This window comes from Danio rerio, chromosome 1, assembly GCF_049306965.1.
Source record: "Danio rerio strain Tuebingen ecotype United States chromosome 1, GRCz12tu, whole genome shotgun sequence".
Lineage (NCBI taxonomy): Eukaryota > Metazoa > Chordata > Actinopteri > Cypriniformes > Danionidae > Danio > Danio rerio.
Genome location: NC_133176.1, coordinates 20,646,294 through 20,657,500, shown reverse-complemented (window position 1 = coordinate 20,657,500; position 11,207 = coordinate 20,646,294). Strand labels below are relative to the sequence as shown.

The following is an 11,207-nucleotide window of genomic DNA, read 5'->3' as shown; positions in this document are numbered from 1 at the left end:
TTATTAGGTTTTACAAATTGAAGTCGATTGAATATAAAAAATTATGTTGTCCCAAAAAACTTAAGAATTGTGTTGTTTTTTTTGAGTGTAGATTAAAACAAATAAATCCCAATTAAACGAAATGGTGCGAGTTCATCAAAATAAGTAAACAACTATTTAAATAAATAAATAGGGGACCATCCTGAGCAGTGTTGGGTGTAATTAGTTACACAGTAATTTGTTTCTGTAATTATACATTTGCAGAATAACTTTCTTTTTAGGCTAGTTTGGCAGATGATTACACATACTTTAGTTAACTTATTAGTTTATACAAATTTAATTGGATTGGACATAAAACAATTAAGTTGCCCTTAAAGATTTGTTGTTTCAGCTCAATTTAAGTAAGTTTGAACAAACAGCAAACATCTTTTTTTTTAATGTAGAAAGTTATTCAAAATAAGTAAACAGATAATTTTGCTTTTATATATATATATATATATATATATATATATATATATATATATATATATATATATATATATATATATATATATATATATATATATGTTTAAAAAAATAAGTGTTGTTGATTTTTTTAAATAAAGCTAAAAGACCCTGTCAAATTAAAAGAATTACACGTTTAATTTTTATTCTGTATGCTTTGAGATTTAGCAGGATTTTAGGAAGTATTAAGTCAAGTAATAAGTAATTACATTTCTTATTTAGTCATTAAGTTGCCTTTCAGACAAAGTAATTAGGAAATAATTTAGTAAGTACTTAGTAGTATGTAGGCACGGTGGCTTAGTGGTTAGCACTGTTGCCTCACAGCAAGAAGGTCACTGGTTTGAGTCCCAGCTGGGCTAGTTGGCATGTCTGTGTGGAGTTGTCATGTTGTTCTCTGGTTCTACCACAGTCCAAAGACATGTGGTACAAGTGAATTGAATAAACTAAATTGGTCATAGTGTATGAGTGCGTGTGTAAATATGAGAGTGTAATGGTGTTTCCCAGCACTGGGTTGTTGCTGGAAGTGCATCCACTGCATAAAACATATGCTGGAATAGTTGGTGGTTCATTCCACTGTGGCGACCCCTGAAATAAAGACTAAGCTGAAGGAAAATGAATGAATTAGTAAGTACTTAAAGTAAATTAATAGGTGGTAAAAATTACTTTTTTAAATTGACTTACCCAACACTGATCATGAGTAATATATATACAGTATACAGTATATATATATGCATCTATAACAATATTATTATGATTTTATAACATGTATATTATTACTATTTTAGGATGGAGTTTCTAGCTCTTGGATGATCATATTTGGTGGTTCATGGCTATCAAAAGATTGAAAACCTCTGGTTCAGTTCCATTTTAATGATTTGATAACTAAACAAATGACTCCTGATGCAGTGAATGAACTGACACATAGCCGTAGTGAGTGCTGTTATCAATAAACTGAAGAGCAGCTGAGTGTCAGTGTTGATCTCCGCTGACTCTTCAGCTCTACTCTAATGTTTTCTTTGACACTGAAACATATTCAGCAGTTAGAGGTTTACTAAGTGTCTGCTGATCTGTGTGCAGAATAAGTGTGATCAGTATTGGCCCAGCAGAGGAACGGAAACATACGGACTGATGCAGGTCTCTCTACTGGACACGGTGGAGCTTGCAACCTACTGCGTCAGGACGTTTGCCCTCTTTAAGGTAACCAAACAGCCGATATCAGCATCAACAAAAATTTCTAAACAATTTAGTTTCACAAGTTTAATCAACATATGCTCATTCTGAAAACATATTCCTATGTACATTTCTGGAGATCGCAAATTATGTAGCCAGAAGGTGGCTGCATTTTATCTTTAAAACGACTGCTACGAGAACGCCGTTCTTTTTTTGCGCTAGCAGCTGACTGCTTAACTTCATATGGGTGGCTTTCCTGCTGTAACCAGTTTGTCCATGTACTTCGGTGGACTTGAGATGGCGAAGAACGGTTCCAGAAAGGGATAAGATAAAAAAGAAGCCAATAAAAATAAAATAAACAAGTACATAACAGGGTGAGAATGTGGTAAAATTTAAAAATGTGGTAAAAATCAGACAAGGGCTTTCCTTTTTCTGGATTGCTTTTTGAAACTGTCGGTTGGGTTTAGGGAAGTTAAAGGGCCGGTCAGTTGGTGCTTTTGAAATCACTATTGGTTGGGTTTAGGGAAGGAGGAGGGTGGATCTGTCGATTGGACAGTCAGTCTGTCAGTTGCCAGTGGCCTCTGGTGGATTTACGTGAGAACAATTGACACTCGCAAAAGACATTTTGGATCTCTTTTGTGAAAACAAAAACTGCACAAGAAAAAAAAACATAGCTCCTGGGACGTATGTGGCGTTCTCGAGAAATGAATATAGCGGTACGTTTTCAGGACGAGCTTGGGTTGTGAGTTTTTCAATATAATCTGTATACTCTATGTAGTAACACTACTCCTCAAAAAAGTTTTAAATTTAAAATAAATATGACTTTAAAATTAGACCATTTTTGGTCCTCATATTAAAATAAATGTTCAAACGTATTTTATATTCATATGGTATATACTACTGTCTGTTTATATACCATGAAAACATGATAAATGCAAGTGTCTACTTGTAAAAATAAACGACATAAAAATGGGTTAAATAATGTTCTATTATCATTCGGAATAACAAATGGCTTATATAAGCAATATTTTTCTTTATGTATAAATAATGCACATCCTGGTGTGGTGATGCAGTGACTACAAAGCAGATATGCCTGACAATATTTTTTTCTGTTACCTATTTTTACATACTTATTGCATTTTACTGGGCATCTTTAGTAAATCATGGTAAAATATATTATTGTCATTATTTTCTGTTGAGAAAAACAAACAAACTTCTTTTTGTATTCGATATAGACCTATATAAGGCATCATCTATTTACATAAAAAGTAGATCTTTGCTGATGAAATCCCCACTATAACATCTTCTTTCTGGCAATGTCTGGTTTTCTTCTTTGTTTGTGCTTTAAACATTAAAGAGGAAATACACCAATGACAAGACAAAGCTTTTTCGTGACTTTTTTTTTTTTTTTTGCTGAATTGGGAATTTTTGAGCCAGCTGTGCAATCTGGGGATAAAACACTGACAGAACATGACATTAAAATTCAGAGCTGTCCATGAATAAATTATGCGGATTGCTATTTTTATACCATTGCTGCTTGTTGTTTTCCAATTTGCTGCTGTTATTTATGCCCTAGACATTGTATTTGGCAACAGTTCAATTATTTGTGATATTGATTATTTAGATCCCATCCTGTAACATTTTTCTAATGTTATTGTGGTTTGTGTGTTAAAAAGATAAGATAATTTAACAATCCTCTGAGGTTGAGTTTTACCGTTTTTGAATTTATTCAGCCAATCTCCAGATCTGGTGGGAGCACATTTAGCTAAGCTCAGCACAGATCATTGAATCGGATTAGACCGTTAGCATCGTACTTTCTTAAAAGTTTTGATAATTTTTCAATTTAAAGCTTGACTCTTTTGAAGTGACATTGTGTAGATTGATGGAAAATTAAAAGCTGCTATTTTCTAGGTTGATATGGCTAGAAACTATGCTCTTTCAGGTATATTAATCATGGAACTTTGTTGCTGTACCATGGCTGATGCAGGCACTATGGTATTATGCAGCGTTACTGGCACACACTCCCTGTGCAAGCACAAGGTCACATTGGAAGTTAACTAGCTGGGGACTACTTTCAGGCGGTGCAAAATATCATACGTCCGCTGCAGCCATAGTATGGCAGCAAAGGTTTTTTAGTTCCTAGCCACATTGGCCTAGAAATGCTTTTCATTTTTCATTGGCATTACAACACCATGTGACCACAGAAGAATTAAGCTAAAAATAGGAAAATTATCTAATCTCTTTTAACTTTTTGAGCAAGAAAGATCAATGATGTATGCTAAGCTAAATGTGCTACTGTCAAACCCAGAAATCAGCTGAATAGATTCAACAATGGTAAAACTCACCTTTTCAGCTCTAGGAAAGTTTTAAAAAGAGCCCATTTTCAAAAAAAAAAGTGCATTGCTCCTTTAAATATTCATGACTTAAAAGTCAATAATCAAACTCTTTTTGTAGGTAAACTTGATAATACTGGACCAAACCCCTTATTTCTTTCAGAACTGTCTAAATTCAATGTGTCACTTCAACCATTTAATTTGAAACTAATTATCCTGCTGGAAATAGCTACAAAGTGCAGTCATAAAGTGATAAACAAAGCCATCAACAATACTCAGATCAGCTGTGGTGTTTGAGCAATGCTCAACCGGTGCTAAAGGTGCCAAGAAAACATCTCTCACACCATCCCAGCTAAAAAGGAATGTTCTCAGAACATTAATATTCACCTTATTCTCAGAGTACGAGCGGGCGCAACCATTTGAATCTTTTTGGCCTTTGACTTCCGGTCTCATTCACTTCCATTCATTTTTAGACATTAAAAACAGCTTGTTATGCTGCTTGATTTTGCAAACTGATATTTTCTTATTATATTATTCTACTTTGTCTGTATTGTCATGCAAACATTTGTTTTTAGAGCAAGTAGTTTGACCGTTTTCTGCTGTTTAGTATTCCTTGAAAACTGGATGTTTAGAACACTCTAAGAACATTTCAAACAGAGCATAATAAAATTGAATGGGAACTATAAGGGAATATGTTTAGATCCTAAATTTGTTAGGGGGGATTACACAACCAGCAGCCTGAACCATTGATACAAGGCAAAATGGATCCATGTCTTTGTTGTTTATGTTGTTTATGTTTTTCTCCATACCATCTGCATGGTTAGAAAATCAAAACTCGTTGCACTTTTTTCAGTCTTCTGTTGCCCAGTTTTGGTGAGATGTGATTTATTGCTGGGGCTTATTGCAGCTTGACTGTGAAATTACTGTCATGGCTGATTAGACAGTTACCTTAACAGACAACTGAACAAATTTACCTAATAAATTGAATAATGAATGTGTGCAGAATAATATTGATAAGATTACAACTGAATGTCAGCATTGGTAATCAACAGTAAAGAAGGCAAGCATAGTGAAGTCATGCGAGTGTAATGTTTGCTACATCATAGTTTATTCTGCAAATGTGTTTCCATCTCCCGTTATTGGCATTAACTTTGTGAATTGAAAGATTTTTATCTGAAATTTGCCATTTCTTTAACTTGTTTCTCATGCAGTACTTCAAAATGTGCAGAAACACAGGGTAATGGAAACCCAGCAACTGAGCAAGTTCTGGGCTTAAATTGCACAGTGTGAACTCACAGCACATTTGATGAAAAACACTATTGGATGTCATGATTTGTGCATATAACATGGACTAATTGCATTATTGTAGTCTCGTCTACAGTAATACTGTATGTATTTTCTATGTACAGAGTGGGAGTGGTGAGAAGCGGGAGGTCCGTCAGTTCCAGTTTACAGCATGGCCAGATCAGGGGGTACCTGAACACCCTACTCCCTTCCTGGCCTTCCTCAGACGGGTCAAAGCCTGCAACCCCCCAGACGCTGGACCCATTGTAGTCCACTGCAGGTAGCTATTACCGAATTTAACATATTTTCTTTTTAGTCAGACGTGACTAAATGCAGTTTCAGAACATGTTGAATTTTCTCCTTTTGTTCGGTCACAGGTGTCAATTCCAGTTCCTGGAGGGCCGCAGCTCTGCACAGTTTAGTTCTAACTCTAATTAAACACACCTGATCAATCTAATTGAGTCCTTCAGGCTTGTTTGAAAGCTACAGGTAAGTGTGTTGGAGCAGTGTTGGAACTAAACTGTGCAGAGCTGCAGCCCTCAAAGAACTGGAATTGACACCAGTGGTTTAGACAGTCTTGTTAAGAAACGCACCAAAAATTAGTTCACTTGATTTAGGGGTACCAACCCACTTGAAAGCAAACTTTAGTGTGGTTTGTCTCAGGAGAGAAAGCAATCCAATTAACAGATTGCTGAACCAGGCTTTATCACATCAGATATTTTGAGTTATTTTTAAATGATGTGTGAAAACAGCAGTGTTTATTTTACTAATGCCTTTCAGAGTGAGTCAGGTTAATGTGGAGCATACACAAAGTGGATTAATTAATTACAATTGCACAACAACTGTACAGCATATAAATAAGCTTGATTTATGCTCAAAAGGCCAACAGAATGCCACAATAAAGCAACAAATCTGTTGTTTTTCAAACCCATCCCGACAGGTGACTGATATGAGTAGAATCACAGAATATAAACCGGTGTAGTGCCAAAAATAAAAGTGGTTTAACATTAACCAGTCGCATCTCCTTCACCAAAATACAAATGCAAGTAATTCATTCTCTCTTGCTCTGTCTTTTATCTATTAAATAACTGTATTACAATAGTTCAGTCCTACATTACTGTTCTAATATCGTGCTGTGGAATTAGAAACTGAGGCGTGGGCTGTTAGTAAAATGTGAAAGTATTTTTTAAGGCTGCAAAACCAGTCTTGACCGTGCTTTTTTAGTTTTTGTAGAAACTGTGAAATGATACAAATGAAACTGAATCAATTAAAAAAAAAAGTGAGATAACAACTATCGGGATAACTCTCCGAAATAAAAGCTCACTGAAAATTTCCAGGTTGTAATTATGAGTTTTAAGAGAATGCGAATGGTTTTTGCTAGTCAGAATCTCATAATAATAGTAATTATGTTATAATATGAATGCAGCTAGTATTACAGACTTGTAAAGTACCAAAAACAAGTGGGTAATGTAAACATTTGGAAATGTTGCCTCATGAAAGTAAAGTGAACCGAGAATGAATGGCAACATTGGAATAGTTTTAATACACTACGATTATAAGAAAACTATTTGGGGGGTTTTCTCCATCAAATGTGCACTTACATTGTAGGAACTATTGAATGAATGTATTGAATTGATGTAAAGTGTATTGACTAAATAAGATTTGTGTTATATCAGAGATTCTATTTTTATTTATTTATTTTGTGGAAATGCTCAAGCTCAATGCTAATCTCTGTTGTGGCTCTTCATTTTTTTTTTTTTTTAATATCTACAATAATTTTGCTTCGTTGTGTCTAAGGTTTTTACAATTGAACTGACAAATGATAAATATAGGGTACACCAAAATTCATGAGACAAAGCTGTACAAAAAAATACTTTGTAAAAAACGCATAAAGAAAATGAGAAAAAGAGAGAGTGCCCCAATGTATAGCATACCAGTAATTACTTTTGACCTCGTGGGCATATTGTTTTGGTCCCCATGAGGAAAACGGCTCATAAATCACACAGACTTAAGTGTTTTGAAAATGTAAAAGTGCAGATTGTTTCCTGAGAGAGTTGTAATTAAGGATATAGGGCTGGGGGAAGAGGACAGAATACACTGTACAGTTTGTACAGTATAAAAATCACTATATCTGTGGGAAGTTTCCATAAATATAGCTGTAAAAGTGTGTGTTGTGTGCGTGGCCCTGGTATTTCACTGCATTATACTGACCAAAAAACAACAAAGTATGCCTTAGCTTTTAGGAAAAATAGGGAACTCCATTAATGCTTGTAATAAAAGGAGAAAATGTTATTGACGTAGAATAAATGCCAACGCATTTCGGCTTAGAAGCTTTCATTAGGGCACAAAACACATCACATACAAACATTACCAAAGGCTTTGGACATAGAGTCGAAGTCAAAATTATTAACCTTCCTAAACCATTAGCCCCCCTTTATTCATTCATTTTCCTTTCGGCTTAGTCCCTTTATTAATCTGGGGTCGCCACAGCGGAATGAACCGCCAACTTATCCATCACGTTTCATGCAGCGAATGCCCTTCCAGCTGCAACCCATCTCCGAGAAACATCCATACACTCTCATTAACACACATACACTACAGATAATTTAGCCTACCCAATTCACCTGTAGCATGTATTTGGACTGTGGGGCTAACCAGAGCACCTGGAGGAAACCCACGCAAACGCAGGGACAACATGCAAACTCCACACAGAAACACCAACTGACCCAGCCGAGGCTTGAATCAGCGACCTTCTTGCTGTGAGGCAACAGCACTACCTACTGCGCCCGTGTGTGGCCCAGCCCCCCAGTAATAGTTTTACTAACTAATTTCCAATAACTGATTTCTTTCATCTTTGCAATATTTTACTAGATAATTTTCAAGATACTAGTATTCAGCTTAAAGTTACTTTTTAAGAGTTCAGATGCAAAAACCTCTAAATGCCACCTGAAATTTTCTCCTAAAATTTCCTTTTTATTTTCAGTTATGTCACTTTTAAGGCAATGGAAAGGAACTTATTTGTCACTATAAAAGTAAAATCTCTGAGCCTATACACAAAAATGCTAATTTTAGAAGAAAATATCAAGCGGCATTTAGAGGTTTTTGCATCGAAACTCTTCATTTAAAGGCCAGCTAGGTGGATTAGGTTAACTAGGCAAGTTAGAGTAAATAGGCAAGTCATTGTATGATTATGGTTCGTTCAGTAGACATTGTTTAAGAAGGCAAAAAAATATTGACTTTAAAATGGTGTTTATGGTTTAGGGTGGAAACAAAATGAAAACTGCTTTTATTCTAGGCAAAATAAAACGAATAAGACTTTCTCCAGAAGAAAAATACAGGGTGATTCAAAAAGAATACCACAACTTTGAAAATCGGTATTTAATCAAAGAAACATAATTAAACATTGGGTAATTAATCAATGTGAAAAGAACTTAAACTTTAGAGATTCCTTAAATCGACGACAGAAAGAGATTATCTCCAATTATTTTTTCTTCTTCATTTTGAATCACCCTGTATTATAGGACATAGGCTACTGTGAAAAATGACTTGCTCTGTTTATCATTTGGGAAATATTAATAAAAGAATTTTAAAAAATCACAGGAGGGCTGTCTTTCCATCTTAGAACATTAGATAACCCAGACTCAAATTTTCGCCCCAATCTAACTAACTACACAAGTGGCAATTATTCAATTGACCTGAATCCGCATCAAATCAACACATAATCAAACAATACAAATAAAAATATCTAAGAAACTAAATAAAAAAACTGGCAAAGAAACATAACAATCAGATTACATCTTATATAGGATTTTACAATAAAATATAAAAATATATCAGTGACTTAGGAGTTTTCAGTAGTTTGTGATTCCTGTTTTTATTTTTTATTTCCCCCAGTTTATTTATGCTTTTGAATTGCATTATGGTACTTTGATCTGGCCTCCAATAACTTTTAACTTTGAAAAGTTGGAAAAAAGTGACTTTTATTAACATTTTTTATAGTTTAAAGTTATATATTCACTGGTTTGGTGTTATATATATTAATACAAAAACCTGGTAATAAACTGCCCGAACATTTTCTGTTATTTTACAGATTAATTTCTATTCATATTATTTCTTATACATTATATTATTTCAAACAAGTAAAATGTCAATAAAAGTCACTTTGTTAAACTGTGAAGTAGAATTTTCAACATCAAAAGTCAACACAGCAGAGATCAGCATCCCATAATGCAATTCACAACCCTAAATAAGCAGAAAACACTTGGGAATGACAAAACGGGAACTGTTAATTAACAGATATTTTTTCCAGTGTGGTGGTCATTTTTGACCTATAGCTGACATTTTTTTTTTTTTTTGAGTCCCATAAGGAAAACATAAAGGGACAATTAATTATAAATCCTTTCCTTGTCTAATCGCAATATTTTTAACGATTTGAGTGAAAATCACATTTGTCCGTGACTTTTATTTGTCCGGGGCGTTTATGTGGGAAAGCAAAGTGTGAATACTTGTTTCTGAAACATTTGGTGTCTCTTCCCTTAGTGCCGGTGTGGGCCGGACAGGCTGCTTCATTGTGATTGATGCCATGCTGGAGCGAGTGAAGCAAGAGAAGACGTTAGATATTTACGGTCACGTGACTCTAATGCGCTCTCAGCGAAACTACATGGTGCAGACAGAGGAGCAGTACGTCTTTATTTATGAGGCGCTGCTGGAGGCCGTTTCCTGCGGCAACACTGAAGTTCCGGCCCGGAACCTGTACGCCTACATCCAGAGACTGTCACAGACGGAGCCGCCGGAGCACATCAGCGGAATGGAGCAGGAGTTTAAAGTGAGTTTATGCCAGCAATAGATTTAAAAGTAACATTGTGACATAATGAGTTATTTTTTTCAATAATGATTTTGGCTATTTAATGTGCCCAGCATATATATGTACACCCCTCACAAATCTATCTTGTAAATTTATGTGTTTAATAGGAAGCTTTACAATATTATATTTGTGCATATACATTAGATTAGTCAGTACTGAAGCCAAATCTGGAGCTTATCTAATAAAATAACTTACGATAACGGCCCAGAAACTAGTACACCCAAATTTATATGGTTCAGAAAAATATTAAATATAAATTTTAAAAAGAGGAAAAATCTAAATAAGAAACAAAATGGAAAAAAATGTAGAAATTTTGTAGTTTGTAACTTATTTTTGCAATATTTCGATTGTATTATCTTTTAATTTCTAAATATGTTTGATGACTAAAATATTATTTTAATAAATATATCTGTTTTATAAATCTGTTTTGTTTAAATGCAGCAAAATACATTTCCTATAATCACTGAGAAATGGATCAAAGTATTCATTTGCAAAATGGGCTGTACTCAATTATGCTGAGCTCTGTAGGTTTCATTATTTATTGGATTATTAATTTTATTATTTAATTACAGTTAAGGTTTTTATCTTTCAGCTTGAATGAATGAAAATCTGAAATGTGTCTTAATTTTAGTTTAGTCAAATTTTTTGTCCCTTTGATATAGTGTTTTGTCATTATTATTAATTTCTGTTCTGAGAAAATATTATCATTTAGGTTTAGTTTACATCTATTTAGTCCATTTGAAAGTAATTATTTACATTTTTTAGTGACAAATAAACTGAAACAAATGAGTGAACAATTTTAGTAACAACCCACAACACATACAAAAACTTTTTTGACTATTAAATTTATTTGTCTAATCTATGCTTAAAAGTTAGGACTGTAGCTATCAATTAATTTAACAATTGAGTATTTTACTGATAAAATAGATATTTAATTACAACCTAAACATAGCATAACCTGAAATTTAATATAAGTAGAAAAATTATTTTAAAATTACTTTTTATAAAAAAAAAAAAAAAAAGGCCCAAAAATTTTTTTTTTGTAAAAACAGTATTCAGTGGTGTATTTTGAA

At 33.9% G+C, this 11,207-nt stretch overlaps 1 protein-coding gene across 9 annotated transcripts in view; it reads left to right on the top strand.

The window, feature by feature from the left end:
- Window positions 1–11,207, top strand: part of ptprdb (protein tyrosine phosphatase receptor type Db) — a 149,892-nt gene that overhangs the window by 125,434 nt on the left and 13,251 nt on the right. For all 9 annotated transcript variants that reach the window (XM_073944930.1, XM_073944874.1, XM_021475233.3 and 6 more), the window contains 3 exon segments: window positions 1,561–1,680; window positions 5,396–5,550; window positions 9,810–10,095. In XM_073944930.1, the coding sequence (XP_073801031.1) occupies window positions 1,561–1,680; window positions 5,396–5,550; window positions 9,810–10,095 (561 nt within the window).